The sequence below is a fragment of the Mustelus asterias genome, chromosome 12 (genome assembly GCF_964213995.1).
Source record: "Mustelus asterias chromosome 12, sMusAst1.hap1.1, whole genome shotgun sequence".
In the NCBI taxonomy this organism is placed as follows: Eukaryota; Metazoa; Chordata; class Chondrichthyes; order Carcharhiniformes; family Triakidae; genus Mustelus; species Mustelus asterias.
This window is the reverse complement of record NC_135812.1, coordinates 12,657,034-12,672,656: the sequence shown is the minus strand read 5'-3', so window position 1 is coordinate 12,672,656 and position 15,623 is coordinate 12,657,034. Positions and strand designations below refer to the sequence as shown.

At 46.8% G+C, this 15,623-nt stretch overlaps 1 protein-coding gene across 4 annotated transcripts in view; it reads left to right on the top strand.

Moving 5' to 3' along the window:
• The window catches only part of cluha (CLUH binding protein of NUMT mRNA a), a 102,096-nt gene that overhangs the window by 69,440 nt on the left and 17,033 nt on the right, over positions 1-15,623 (top strand). For all 4 annotated transcript variants that reach the window (XM_078224762.1, XM_078224761.1, XM_078224759.1 and 1 more), the window contains exons 16-21: positions 96-340; positions 2,844-2,928; positions 4,496-4,649; positions 8,790-8,929; positions 10,787-10,867; positions 14,285-14,410. In XM_078224762.1, the coding sequence (XP_078080888.1) occupies positions 96-340; positions 2,844-2,928; positions 4,496-4,649; positions 8,790-8,929; positions 10,787-10,867; positions 14,285-14,410 (831 nt within the window). The remainder of the gene's footprint in view (positions 1-95; positions 341-2,843; positions 2,929-4,495; positions 4,650-8,789; positions 8,930-10,786; positions 10,868-14,284; positions 14,411-15,623) is intronic.

Sequence of the window (15,623 nt, the reverse complement as noted above, 5' to 3'; positions counted from 1 at the left end):
AGCTGACATTTTTCTGCCCATCAATATTGTACATGTCCATGTTGGATGTTCCAAATTTAATTTTCCCAACTTTTTTGCCTTCCTGCCTGCTTTAGGGAGTGGAGCTCTCTGGTCTCTCCGTCGCCATAAGCCACTTCCTCAACTGCTTCCTCAGTTCCTTCCCAAATCCCATCGCTCACCTCCCGACCGATGAACTGGTCTCGAAGAAGAAAAGGAACAAGAGGAAGCCTCGGCACCTGGGCAACGCCGACAACACAGCCTGGGCCAGCACCACCCCGGTGGAGCTCTGGAAAAGTATCAGCAATGAGACCAGGAACTACTTCAGCTTCAGTATTGACTGGTACGGATAATGGAACAGCGGGCGGTGTCTGTTCGAGAGACTCCGCTGCCAATAGCCTCACCAGGCCCCCAGTCATCCCGCATTGTGGTGTACTAGTCTGTCCAATCGCAAAGACTTACTTTCCCAGTTAGATATTGATTCCTGGCTGTCTGGATTCTGGGATGTCTGTCTGGATTCTGGGATGTCTGTCTGTCTGGATTCTGGGATGTCTGTCTGTCTGGATTCTGGGATGTCTGTCTGTCTGGATTCTGGGATGTCTGTCTGTCTGGATTCTGGGATGTCTGTCTGTCTGGGTTCTGGGATGTCTGTCTGTCTGGATTCTGGGAGGTCTGTCTGTCTGGATTCTGGGAGGTCTGTCTGTCTGGATTCTGGGATGTCTGTCTGTCTGGATTCTGGGAGGTCTGTCTGTCTGGATTCTGGGAGGTCTGTCTGTCTGGATTCTGGGATGTCTGTCTGTCTGGATTCTGGGATGTCTGTCTGTCTGGATTCTGGGATGTCTGTCTGTCTGGATTCTGGGATGTCTGTCTGTCTGGATTCTGGGAGGTCTGTCTGTCTGGATTCTGGGATGTTTGTGATGTCTGTCTGTCTGGATTCTGGGATGTCTATCTGGATTCTGGGATGTCTGTCTGTCTGGATTCTGGGATGTCTGTCTGTCTGGATTCTGGGATGTCTGTCTGGATACCGGGATGCCTGTGAATGTTTGTCTTGGATGTCTGGATGTGCCTGTCTGGATGTCCAGGGTTGCAGTTGGCTGTTTGCTGCTTGCCCTTCTATACCATACCCACGTTTGTGAGGCTGCACTGATGCGTGTCTGCGGCCTGGTTGTTCATGTGGGTATCGCAGCCAAGTCTGATGCGGCCCTTGTTCTGACCTGCACAAAGCTGAATTTGAATACCGGGCTAATTGGATCAGCAGCAGAGATTAGGGCCCTTTGTTTCCCCACCCTGTGCTCAGGAGCCCGAGGTCCATGTGGGAGGATCACTTAACTCTGCACCTAACCGGAGGAGCTCTTTGCAACATGAAAAATATGTTTCTTTTAAGAATGTTTTTCCTTTGCAGAAATCAGAGCTGCGCGCACACACTCCCCCACCACCAGCAATGATTTGGGAGAGAATCCGGGGGTTCCTTATACCCTTGTGTTCCAGCTTCATGTCACAGTTCAGATCAGTCACTCTTGTGCAAGTCTGAATGGACTTAGCATTCAGGCGTGTATTTAGTATTCAGGTGTATACCTTTCCGCCTTTTAATGGGATCTTGAGGAGTTAAGAAGCAAATCAATTTGCATGTCAGTACACTAGGATCAGTACTGGGACCCTAATTGTCTGTTATATACATAAATGTTGTAGATGAAAATGTGGAGGGAGTGTTAAGGAAGTTTGCAGAGGACACCAAGATTGGTAAGGTGGTTAATAGTGAAAAAGACGTTTGTAGGTTACAGGAAGATATAGATGGGTTTGTCAGATGGGCAGAGCAGTGGCAGATGGTATTTAACCCTGATAAGTGCGAGGTGATGCACTTTGGAAGAAGTAACAAGACGAGGGAGTATTTAATGAATGGCAGGACACTGAGAAGCTCAGAGGAACAGATGGATCTTGGGGTAATTATTCACAGATCCCTGAAGTCAGCAGAAAAGGTGAATAGGATAGTTAAGGCGGCATATGGGACACTTGCTTTCATCAACCCTGGTATAGAGTATAAGAGCAAGGCGATAATGTTGGTGTTGTACAGAGCATTGGTTGGGCCACAGCTGGAGTAGTGTGTGCAGTTCTGGTCACCTCACTATCGGAAGGATATGCACTGGGGAGGGTGTAGGGGAGATTCACCAGGATGTTGCCTGGGATGGAACATTTGAGCTATAAGGAGAGACTGGATAGGCTTGAACTGTTTTCTTTAGAGCAGAGAAAGCTGAGGGGGACATGATTGAGATGTATAAGATTATGAGGGGTATGTACAGGGTGAGTAGGGAGCAGCTGTTTCCGTTGGTTCAGGGGTCAATCACGAGGGGGCATAGTTTTAGGGTAAGGGGCAAGAGATTCAGAGGGGATTTGAGAAAAACCTTTTCACTCAGAGGGAGATGGGAATGTGGAATGCACCGACTGGGAAGGTAGTGGAGACCGGGAACCTTGTAACATCGTAATAAATATTTGGATGAGCACTTGAAATATCGTAACGTTCAAGGATATGGGACAAGTGCAGGAAAATGAGATTAGCGCACCTGTAGTGGTAGATATTGTCAGCGCAGACTTGATGGGCCAAAGGGCCCTTTCTGCACTGTATGACTCTATGTAGGTACTCGGGGGAGGGGGCAATGTTTTGTAAGCAGGGGTCTGTAAGTTGGGCATCGCACAAGGTTTTGTGAGCTATCTGATCCGTTATATTCGGATTTTGCTGTCTCAGTAAAGAGACCTGCTAAGCTCCTGGTTTATTGCCCGGAATGAACACTTAAACTACTGGTAGACGTTTTTTTCTCGATGTATAATATTTGTGCTTCTCTTTTGTACAGTGAGAGCGTGGATCAGGCTGTAGAGAAGTACGGCCTACAGAAAATGAGCCTCTTGCGAGAAATCTGTGTGAAGTCTGGTATACAGGTAAGAATATAGAATCATACAGCATGTAAGGAGACCACTCAATCCATCGCGCTTGTGCCAGCTCTTTGAAAGAACTATCCACTTCCCTGCTCCTGCCTGTAGCCCCACAATTACTTTTCACATTAAGTATATAGCTAGTTCCTTTTTGAAAGTCACTATTGAATCTGCTTCCACCATCCTATCAGGTCATGCATTCCTATAGTGCAGAAGGAGGCCATTCGGCCCATCAAGTCTGCACCGACCACAATCCCACCCAGGCCCTATCCCCATAACCCCATGCATTTACCCTAGCTAGTCCCCCTGACACTAAGGGGCAATTTAACATGGCCAATCCATCTAACCCGCACATCTTTGGATTGTGGGAGGAAACCGGAGCATCCAGAGGAAACCCTCGCAGACACGGGGAGAATGTGCAGACTCCACAGAGACAGTGACCCAAGCTGGGAATCAAACATGGGTCCCTGACGATGTGAGGCAGCAGTGCTAAACACTGTGCCACCATGCTGCCCCTATCATAACAAATTCTCCTCATCGCCCGTGGTTCTTTCGCCAATCACATTAAATCTGTGTCCTATGCTTATCGAGTATTGTCGAGGAGTAAATGCCATCTACAGCTATTGCCTGGTTTGTGTATGGGTTTCTCAAGTACTTCATTAGCAAACATCACCGTGAAAGGAAGGTCAACTTACTGAAGTTCAATGAGCCAGCACCGATGTATCCTGACCATGTAATGTTGGCACTGTGGCACAGAGGTTAGCACTGCTGCCTCACAGCGCCAGACACCCGAGTTCGATTCCAGGCTTGGGTCACTGTCTGTGCGGAGTCTGCACGTTCTCCCCGTGTCTGCGTGGGTTTCCTCCGGGTGCTCCGGTTTCCTCCCACAGTCTGAAAGACGTGCTGGTTGGGTGCATTGGCCATGCTAAAATTCGCCCTCAGTGTACCCAAACAGGCGCCGGAGTGTGGTGACTTGGGGATTTTCACAGTAACCTCATTGCAGTGTTAATGTAAGCCTACTTGTAACAGTAATAAATAAAAGGTGAAGCAAGGATCGAAGGTGCAAGATAATTGGACCTGGACTTGCGAATGTAATTCAGTCTCCTCGGTAAAGTGGGGAGACGTATAATTATTACCTGACAAGGTTTTACATTGACGGTTTCCATTATAAATGCAGAATGAGTAAATGATAATGCAAGAAGTTGGCAGGAATGATGTGTGTAGAAATAGGATTTTTAATAGATATCTATTAATAGATCGTGATCAATTCCCGATTAGGTAAATTATTCCGTCAGAAAAGCAGCAACACTGAAGACTGGTGCAAAGTGAATTTAAATCTGATTTCAAAATGAAATAGTTTATGCTAAGTGATGAAGTGTTTGGAAAGGTTAGGGTTGTTGGGTTAGCAATTGTGATGGGACAGTTAATGTGCAAGAAAGAGTGAACTTCTGGTCTTTTACGCTCCCTGGCATTGCTTGCGTTACATTGTTAATGAATGAATGAGCGATGGTGTAACGTTAACCTTTTTCGAGCACTTCTGCAATTGCTGACTTCAAAGCTCTTGACTTTGCAGATTCTGCTGAAGGAATACAACTTCGATAGTCGCCACCGACCAACCTTTACCGAGGAGGATATCCTCAACATCTTCCCAGTTGTAAAACACGTGAATCCCAAAGCATCTGATGCCTTCCATTTCTTCCAAAGTGGACAAGCTAAAGTCCAGCAAGGTACAGTATCCACAGTAAAGTGTCATGGACAGAAAGTATGTGCTGTCTTAGACTGGGCCTCACCTTTGCGTGCACTCACTCTCCCTGCACACACACACCACGCGCGCGTGCACACCACACGGATGCGCGCACGCACACGGATTAGATACAGATAAAGGCAGTGCACTTTTACAGATTACCATTAACTCTGTCTCTGGTTTATGATTTGCGGTCTCCCATGTGGCAGGTCTTTTGGTGCTTGAATGAAATTGCTAATTAAGGTTGAAGTGAGGGTCTTGTAAAGTGAAGAGTTCGCAGCAAGTTGTGAAGTTTCTTGCAGTTGAGAATCTAGGAGGTTAGTTCTCAGGTAAACTTTGAAGCTGGTGCAGGTCGAATACTTTGGGCTGCTTGATGACTTGCAGCTAGTTTCGGGGGCTGAGACTGATGACTGATGATTCTTAAATGGGAATGATGACGCTGTATTTTTGGTAGTTGCTGCCTCTTGGATGTTTTTCTGCAGACTGCCTGGTCTCTCTCAGTCCTGAGAGAAAACTTGTTACCTGAAGCCAGTTCCAATCACATGACCAATACTGGCATTGTCCAACACCAATTGGATTAGACCATAAGATATAGGAGCAGAATTAGGTCATTTGGCCCATCGAGTCTCCTCTGCCACTCAATCATGGCTGATATGATTCTCACCCCCATTCTCCTGCCTTCGCCCCATAACCCCTGATCCCCTTATTGATCAAGACCCTATCCATCTCTGTGTTAAAGACACTCAATGACCTGGCCTCCACAGCCTTCTGTGGCAATGAGTTCCACAGATTCACCACTCTCTGGCTGAAGAAATTCCTCCTCATCTCAATTTTAAAGGAGTGTCTCTTCACTCTGAGGTTGTGCCCTCCAGTTCTAGTCTCTCCCACTAGTGGAAACATCCTCGCCACGTCCACTCTATCTAGGCCTCTCAAGATGTTGAGGTTTGGAAGTCTTAAACCCATCATACACAACAGGAGATAGATGGTGGTCTTCTGCACTTAACCTGTGGATAACTGGTCTTTGCCAGCTTTCTTTTATTAAGTTGCAAACCTGGAGACGTAGAACGTGAATCCATTGACTCTGTGTTTTGGGTAAGGTTTGAACAGTGACTTCCACAGAGAGATGCTGTCTGGATATGTCCATTCCCAGGGAAGGGTCGCCCACCCAGGGTGATTCCAGAAGCTTGGCCGTCTGTGCTGAATAAGTAACAGTCACCTGACTCCTGGGCAGCCATCTTAACTTCATCGGCGTCCATTTTAAATAAATAGAAGTGAGCTCCAGAAACTTCCATACGTGTTCAATCTGTGGGTAGAGTTATAAATAGGACACGCCTTTACTGGGCATGACAGGAAATATCAAGGATTTATGCAGAAAGGGCTCTGTACTGGGAGCTTCTTAATCAAAACTGAACTAATGAGCAAAGATCCAGTACAGTAACGCTGAGATAGTACGATGATTACAAGTAAATGAATGATTCTTGTGTTAGATTTCTCAACAACCATAAGCTTGAACAATAATATTCTCCTGGATGCCAAGACGTTAGACTCGATCTGTGAGTTGAGGGAGATTATAAATCGTTTTTTTGTGCATTTATCTGTCCCAGCTGTCACGTCAGAGCGGTGCCTCAGGATTTTTTAATTATCTAGCAAACTCTTTGCCCTTGTTGCTGTTCAGAAAATGCCAGACGTCCCACTCTTCACGGTAGCGTCATAGAATTATAGAATCCCTCCAGTGCAGAAAGAGGCCATTTGGTCCATCGAGTCTGCACCGACCACAATCCCACCCAGGCCCTATCACCATAACCCCATGCGTTTAGTCTAGCTAGTCCCTCTGACACTAAGGGGCAATTTAGCATGGCCAATCCACCTAACCCGCACATCTTTGGACTGTGGGAGCAAACTGGAGCATACGGAAGAAACCCACGCAGACACGGGGAGAACGTGCAGACTCTAGGCAGCCAGTGACCCGAGCTGGGAATCAAAGCCCTGGCGCTGTGAGGCAGCAGTGCTAACCACTGTGCTACTGTGCCAAGGATGTTAACCTTGTGGATTCCACTTGTGTGGTTTTTGCTACCAAATAAACCTGTTGGATTTTAACCTGGCGTTGTTAAACTTCTTACTGTGATTCCACTCTGAGCAGGGGCCCGATTGCCCGCCTGGCTTCTCAGTGGGTGGTTGCCTGTGTGTGTGTTTTTTACACCGGGAGGAACTTGACGTTACCTCCATCACTACTCGCACCTCATCGCCAAGCTACCTTTTTACATAATGAGAAACAAGTCGATTAATCCCAGAAAAAAAGCCTGGTTCAGTCGTGAGAAAAGCATTTCATTGCAACATGTGAAATGTGACAACTAATTGGGAACTTTTCCATTCAAGAATTCCAGTCGGTTGGAAAGCCTTTGTGTAATCATTGCCAAACACAGTTCAAAGGTTGCTTACACTGAAGCAGGCCTTTCAAGGTCACACGTTGAAATTAGTGGTGTTTAACAGCAAATAAATTGGTCCACAAACACTAATAATCAAGAGTTACCTGCCTACTTCAACTGACCACCTGGAGGTGAAAAGTATTAACACAGGTCTTCCCTTTATCGCAATCCTTAATTTACTATAAATGGTTAAAATCATCGTACATGGTTTATTTTCTTCCTGTGTATTTATTGCTTGCAACACTGTTCAGGGCTCTTGTTTATAAAAACTTAGGGTGGCACAGTGTTTAGCACCGCTGCCTCACAGTGCCAGGGACCTGGGTTCGATTCCCGGCTTGGGTCACTGTCTGTGTGGAGTTTGCACATTCTCCCCGTGTCTGCGTGGGTTTCTTCCAAGTGCTCCGGTTTCCTCCCACAGTCCAAAGATGTGCAGGTTAGGTGGATTGGCCAGGCTAAATTACCCATTAGTGTCAGAAGGATTAGCAGGGTAAATATGTGGGGTTATGGGGATAGGGTCTGGGAGGAATTGTTGTTGATGCAGGCTCGATGGACCAAATGGCCGCCTTCTGTACTATAGGGATTCTATGATTCTATGTATCTAAGCAATAGCAGCTAGGAATTGTTCCGAGTAGGTTCAGTGAGTTTCATTCCAAAGCGGAGGACGTAGGTTTTGATAGGCACAGGGAGGAAAGTGACATATTTAACTTGCTCTATGAAAGACTTGGGGCAGGGTTTTCCAGACCTTCCCGTAGACAGGTTCTTCCACTTCTGCTGAAGGCCCCCCCTTGCAATGGGCTTCCTTCCACCACCCCCCTCCCTCCCCGCCCCCCGCAGCATGGACGAGCCACACAAAACGTTGTAGCAGTCGGCGGGACTGGAAGATCCCACCATCGGCCGATGGCAAGCCACCTCCACCTGCCCTTGGTTTCATGGTGTCAGAGACACGAGTTGTGGATGGACAAATGTTATCCTTAATAGAGGACGACCATCAAATTATCGAAGTTTGGGAGTGCAGCAAAGGTAACTGCAAAACACTAATCCAATTGGAAGCCTGACAACACAACGGGCAAGAGGCAAATCTGCGGCTGGCTTCAGGAATTTCTTCACAGTGATGTGCAGGTGAGGTGGGGGTGAAGGAGAAGACCTGGATTCATTCATTAGGAACATTGTGATATCGGAGGATTTGTCGAAGGGAAAAAGTGGGAGGATGTGATTGAGAAACTTATCAGCCATGACTGAATGGTGCAGCAGACTCGATGGACCGAATGGCCTCATTCTGCTCCAATATCTTATGGTCTTACCTCACGGTCTTACGGTCCAAAATGTCCATTATGTGACTCTAGAAGCAGGGGGTGCAGTCTCAGAGTTAGGGGTAGGCGGATTTAGGATTGAGATAAGGAGGAATTTCTTCACTTGGAGGGTTGGGAATCTTTGGAATTCTCTTGCCCTGAGGGCTGTGGAGACTCAGCCGTTTAGTGTGTCCAAGGCAGCGATTGATGGATTTCTGGGATGTTAAAGACATCAAGGGATGTGGGGAAGAGTGCGGGGAAAAGGGCGGAGTAGACCAACCATGATCTAGTTGAATGGTGGAGCTGGCTTGAGGGGCCGAATGGCCTACTCTTCTTCGCAGTATTCCTGTTGCGTGTCCTTCCTCGTGTCTCCTGTCTTGTAACTGGCTGAAACCATCTGTTTTGCAGGGTTCTTAAAAGAGGGATGTGAGCTCATCAATGAGGCCTTAAATCTTTTCAATAATGTATATGGAGCAATGCACGTGGAAATCTGTGCTTGCCTGAGGCTGCTGGCTCGTCTGAATTACATCATGGGTGATTATAACGAGGTAAGGTCTCCACTGCCTTCCATGGATGTTTTGTATTGTAGCCATCGGGGCTGCTTCCTTCTCTTTGGTCTCGTTGCTTTGTGCACCTTAAGTGTACGAGCACCAGTTGTAACTACGTCAGGATCAGTGCTGTAATGCGACCTCACGCTGCATGGCCCCAGTGTGATTTCTCCAGTTCACCACAATCCAGGACAAGTATCATAGAATCCCTACAGTGCAGAAGGAGGCCATTCGGCCCCTCGAGTCTGCACCGACCACAATCCCACCCAGACCTTATTCCCATGACACCACATTTATACCCTGCTAACCCCGTCCTGATGCTAGGGTCAATTTAGCACGGCCAATCCACCTAACCCGCACGTCTTTGGACTGTGGGAAGAAACAGGAGCACCCGAAGGAAACCCACGCAGACACGGGGAGAACGTGCAAACTTCACACAGACAGTGACCCGAGGCTGGAATTGAACCCGGGTCCCTGGCGCTGTGAGGCAGCACTGCTAACCACTGTGCCACCGTGTCGCCCAAGTACCACATACAGTGTTTCACTCACGACTCACTTGCTGAATCTACCTTGGATCTTCACATTCTATGCCACGCTACCTTTCAAGACGCTGATGAATGATTTTCACACGATCAACTCCTCACTAATGCCTCAGGCCCACTTACAGTATGTGCCCCCGGACCAGTAGAAAGCCATTATACCTCACCACGTACTGATCCCAGAGACAGCCCAAAATAATGAGATTCTCGGGGAATATGTAGCCACATTTCCACAGTAGTTACATATGGTAGAGGCTTAACCTGGGAATCCAGGTTAGCACAATTAACTGTGATAGTCTCACCTACCTCTGTGCCATTAGTACAAGACTGAGTAGATCCAATCTTTCTACATCCTATCTACGACTTACCTGGTCACTGTGATGGCAGGTTTGACAGTGATAACATCCCAGCTCAGAAGAGAAATAAGGCAAAAGTGAATGCTGGCACAAAGATGGGGATATTTGGAAAGATGACCAACAGCTTGTCCAAGAGGTGCAGTTTAATCTGCGCTTTAAAGAAGGGGGTGGTGACGAGATGGAGGGGTTTAAGGGTGTGAATATCAGGGCTAGATCAGGTTAGACACAGAGATAGTAAGACCATGAAGGGATTGAGATATGAGGGTGAGAATTTTAAATTGAAGGCACTCGGGAACTGGGCTTCAATGTCAGGCATCAAAGATTTACAATAGGCAAGGCGTGGAGCGGGTGAGATGGGATGGTGAGGCAGGATGGCGCAGAGAATGGGCAAGACGGGATGGCGTGCAACAATTTTGAAATTTATGGAGCGTGGCAGGTGGGAGGCCAGGAAAGGGTCGGAATAGTTGAGTGTGACAGTGATACAGAGGAAGATTTCAGCAGCAAATAGGCTGAGATACAGGTGGAGGTGGTAATGTTTGAGGTAAAATTTGGCAACTTTTGTGATAATGTGGATGTGGGATTTGATACCCGGCACCAGATAGATCTTCAAGGACTTGCACAGTCTTGAAAGAAAACGGTGTTAGTAAATAACTGAAGTCTCTAAATGGAAGATGCATTTTTATTGGGTTCGGTTAGGAAGAATGTAATCAAATTCTCAAAAGCTGGTGGCTTTGTTACTCTGTGACGGGTTTAGATATAATTCCAACCTATTCACCAGCTGCAACGAATGTCCTGGAGGAGCGGGGTTGGAGAGCTGAGTCTAAAGTGTCAAGCGTCCCAATCTCCATCTTATCCTCCAGTGAGGGTCTACCTTGAAAGTGGACGGACCCTGGCAGAATTTGCCATGTATGCTTTTTATTTTGATGGACTGAATTTACGGTTCTTTATTGTTTCTCATGTAGGCTCTGAGCAACCAGCAGAAGGCAGTGCTGATGAGCGAGAGAGCACTCGGTGTAGATCACCCCAACACGATCCAGGAATACGTGAGTAATAACATTTTTAAAACGGGGGTGGAGTGGGATGCGCGAATACGGCAGCATTGTTTTCAACCGCGTGTACTCACTCTTATTGACGCAGTGGAGTTTTACTTGGAGCTGGTGTACTTTGCCACCACCTTTGTCCCCTCTGACACAGCGTGCTTGGCCAGTTCCCCGGGCAGCAGCAGGCAGTCTGGATTGCCCGGGGGCTGATGGCGCTGCCAGTTGTTGGCATGGCCAGGCGGGAAGCCTTGCCCGCAGTGTGCTCGAAAATACCGTCTACAAGTGACTTTGTGATGCTCATGGCCTTGGAGGAGATGCCGGTGTCGGGGTGAACCTGCCTCATCACTTTGTAGATGTAGATGGAGTAACTCTCCGTCCTCAGCCTTTGCCTTTCTTCCTGCCCTTTGTATCGGTTTCTTCATGACTTTTTTCACTCCCTTGGGAGCTGGTTTCAATGTTGGTTTCTCATCAGCCAGGAGAGTGGACAAACTGTTCAATCCGTGCCATCCATAGGCTTAATTAGATTATAAACTGCATTCACGGAAGGTCAATGTGGTTACATTTCAGCTGCAGATTTAATGGAGATTTCAGGAATTTCAATCCGTTATATTTTGCGGTACACTCGCTGTTGGAATGCTTGCATACTGTATCTAACCAGGATAATACTCAGCAGAGATTATTGTTTGTCACCTTTTACTCCAGCCATATATTGGCATTTTTTAAAAAAGTATAATTCTTGTGTCTGTTTTATCTGAATAGATCACTTCCGCATGTTTGATTAGGTGATGTGGGTGATTACGGATAACACAGAAACCTGAGTAGAATCGTAGAATTCCTATAGTACAGAAGGAGGCTATTCGGCCCATTGAGTCTGCACTGACCAAAATCCCACCCAGGCCCTATTCCTGTAACCCCACACATTTACCCCATGACACTAGGGTCAATTTAGTATGGCCAATCAACCTAACCCGTACATCTTTGGAGTGTGGGAGGAAACCGGAGCACTCTGAAGAAACCCACGCAGACACGGGGAGAACGTGCAAACTCCACACAGACAGTGACCCAAGCCGGGAATCGAACCCGGCTCCCTGGTTCTGAGAGGCAGCAGTGCTAACCACTGTGCCACCGTGCCGCTTGTGTTCTGAAAGTTGCTGTCATTTCCTTATCTAGCCAATTGTAACACCAAAAACAAATCACTGAATTATAGATTTTTGTCACAAGCCGTGTGGAACATAAAAGTCGAGAGATCACGGTGAGTGACACCTTAGACCTCAGCCTCATGAAGTAACGCCTTAGATTATACAATGCCTTTGATCTCAGCTGGCATACTGTGTGAGATATTGAACGCGTCACCTCAGACATAAATATGGTGGTTTTGGAATGACCACAATACCGGTTCCCTTCAATGTTGCCCCGGGGGGGTGGGGGGGGTGGGAGGGGGGGAGGGGGGTACATAAGAAGAATTTAAAACGGTGTAGAAAAAATGACACGCTGAAAAACACGGCATCTAAACATGAAACGCTCCCCAAATTCTCAATACATTTCCTTTTTTTTTAAATGCAATGAGATTTTTGTTTGATAAACTGTTGGTCGTTAAGTTTTGTTTCTTTTTTAAACAAAAAGCATCTTTTTCCCCTGTTTCCTCATTGTTAATTTTCTCTGTGGAGCTGCTGCTTGTCGGAGCGTGAAGTCGATCGACCTGTCAGAGTGGCAATATTATTGGGCAGTTTTCCATTGAAGAGGACCTCATGTGGGGCTTATTATTCAGCGGCTGCCTATTCAATGCTGCTATGATGGGATTTATGTCAGTTAGTGATGTTTTGCCAGGGAATTGCTCCACCTACGAATCTGTCATTTTTATTCCTGCGTTCGAGGGACAGTATTTCCTGACGGAGCCATCGGAAGAGAATAGACTCCTGTTCTTGTAGTTCAAATCCAGAGTAAAACAAGCTGGGCTGGTGTAAGGAACGTGACGGGATTTCAGTGATTTAAGGAATGAACGGATTTGCTTTTCATGTTAAGTAAATGGGGCGGCACGGTGGCGCAGTGGTTAGCACTGCTGCCTCACAGCGCCAGGGACCCGGGTTCGATTCCCGGCTCGGGTCACTGTCTGTGTGGAGTTTGCGCGTTTTCCCCGTGTCTGCGTGGGTTTCCTCCGGGTGCTCCGGTTTCCTCCCACAGTCCAAAGACGTCCGGGTTAGGTGCATTGACCCGAACAGGCGCTGGAATGTGGCGGCTAGAGGAATTTCACAGTAACTTTACTTTTAGTGCAGCCTTTTTAAAACCCATTTTACTTTGAACCCTTTTGGCATAGATTCGCTCTCAAAATTCCTAACTGCGCATCTCATGAATATAAAAGGCTGTTTGAACTTTTTAATAGGCAGCAGGGTGGCACAGTGGTTAGCACTGCTGTCTTGCGAGGAAAGATTGGACAGGCTAGGCTTATATCCACTGAAGTTTAGAAGAGTAAGAGGCGACTTGATCAGAATGTATATGATCCTGAGGAGTATTGACAGGGTGGACGTAAAGAGGCCTGGATAGTGTGGACGTGGAGAGGATGTTTCCACTAGTAGGAAAAACCAGAACCAGAGGGCACAACCTCAGGCTAAAGGGACGATCCTTCAAAACAGAGATGAGGAGGAATTTCTTCAGCCAGCGAGTGGTGAATCTGTGGAACTCTTTGCCACAGAAGGCTGTGGAGGCCAGGTCTTTGAGTGTCTTTAAGACAGAGATAGATAGGTTCTTGATTAATAAGGGGATCAGGGGTTATGGGGAAAAGGCAGGAGAATGGCGATGAGAAAAATATCAGCCATGATTGAATGACAGAGCAGACTCGATGGGCTGAGTGGCCTAATTCTGCTCCTATGTCTTATGGTCTTATAGGATGTTTCCTGTTGTGGGAAAATCCAGAACTAGGACAACTGCTCAAAATAAGGGGCTGCCCATTGAAGACTGAGATGAGAAGAATGTTTTTCTCTGAAGGTTGAGAGTTTTTGGAAATCTCTTCCTCAAAAGGCGATGGAAGCCGAGCTTTTGGATCTTTTTAAGGCAGAGGTAGCTAGGTTCTTGATAATCAAGGGGGTTGGGGGGTGATGAAAGGTTACGGGGGAGGCAGGCATGTGGGGTTGAAGTTGCAATTGGATCAGCCAATGATCTTATTGGATGGCAGAGCAGGCTCGAGGGACAGAGTGGCCTGCTCCTAATTTATATGTTCGTTTGCATGTTCAACTATTTGTCCGGACAATTGCTGATGCAGGAAATGCAAAACCACCCCTGGTGGGTTCTGAGGACCCACTGGAAAAGCTAAATGTGGAGAATATTACACTCTCAGATGTCTGCTCTGCACTTTCCCATTTGTGTAACAATGCCAGAAGGTTGTTGCAAATTATAAAGTGCCGTTTCTTCTCTTCTCCTTTCCAGATGCACCTTGCACTCTACTGCTTCGCAAATGGCCAACTATCAACAGCCTTAAAATTACTGTATCGTTCTCGCTACCTCCTGCTCTTGGTATATGGTGAGGATCATCCAGAAATGGCACTGTTGGATGTGAGTATCTCTGTAAGACTGGGAATGTCACAGAGCCAGAGTTTTACAAGAAGAGACCCTTCGGCCCATCGTGTCTGTGCCGACCATCAAGCCCCTATCTATTCTAATCCCATTTTCCAGCACTTGGTCCCGAGCCTTGTATGCTTTGGCATTTCAAGTGCTCATCTAAATGCTTCTTAAATGTTGTCAGGGTCAGAAAAAAAAGTTTATTTATTAGTCACAAGTGAGGCTTACATTGCAATGAAGTTACTGTGAAATTGGGTTCCCGTCTCTATCACACTTTCACGCAGTGAGTTCCAGATTCCCACCACCCTCTGGGTGAAAAGGTTTTTCCTCAAATCCCCTCCAAATCTCCTGTCACTTAGCTTAAATCTGTGGCCCCTGGTTATTCACCCCTCCTGAAGGAGAAAGGTTTCTGTCTACCCTGTCTATGTCCCTCATAATTCTGTACATTCACAAGTCAGCAAGTTTATTGTGTCACATCGTAACATGATGGGATTTAATCTCTAGGTTACTAATCCACTATGGTAAACATTACTACATCAAATCCCTTTATCATAAGAATATTAGTAACTCCCTGAGGCAAACGGTTTAGCTTTCCTGCTCAGCAATAAAGCACATCATCATTCAATGATAATTGAGCCATGCAAAGGATACTTTAATTTTCTCTCCAGCACCCACCCCTGACAATTTTCTCTGCATGTGATGTGGGCAGCGCTGGCTGGGCCAGCACTTATTGCCCATCCCTAGTTGCCCTTTAACGAGTGGCCATTTCAGAGGACTAACTTAGTGGTTTATAAAAAAGGGGCAGCATGGACAAGTTAGGCCGAAGGGCCTGTTTCCATACAGTAAACCTCTATGACTCTAGGGCAGTTGAGAGTCAACCACATTGCTGTGGCTCTGGACTCGCATGTAGGCCAGACCAGCTAAGGACGACAGATTTCCTTCCCTAAAGTGAACCAGGTGAGTTTTTCCGACAATGGTTTCATGGTCATCAGTAGATTCTTAATTCCAGATATTTTTATTGAAATCAAATTCCACCATCTGCCGTGGTGGGATTCGAACCCGGGTCCCCAGAACATGAGCTGAGTTTCTGGATGAATAGTTTGGCGATAATACCACTTGGCCATCGCCTTCCCCACTTGTTGCCCAGTCGCTAATTGCGCTGGGAAGGTGGCGATGAGCCATCTTCCTGAACGAGTGCAGTCCAAGT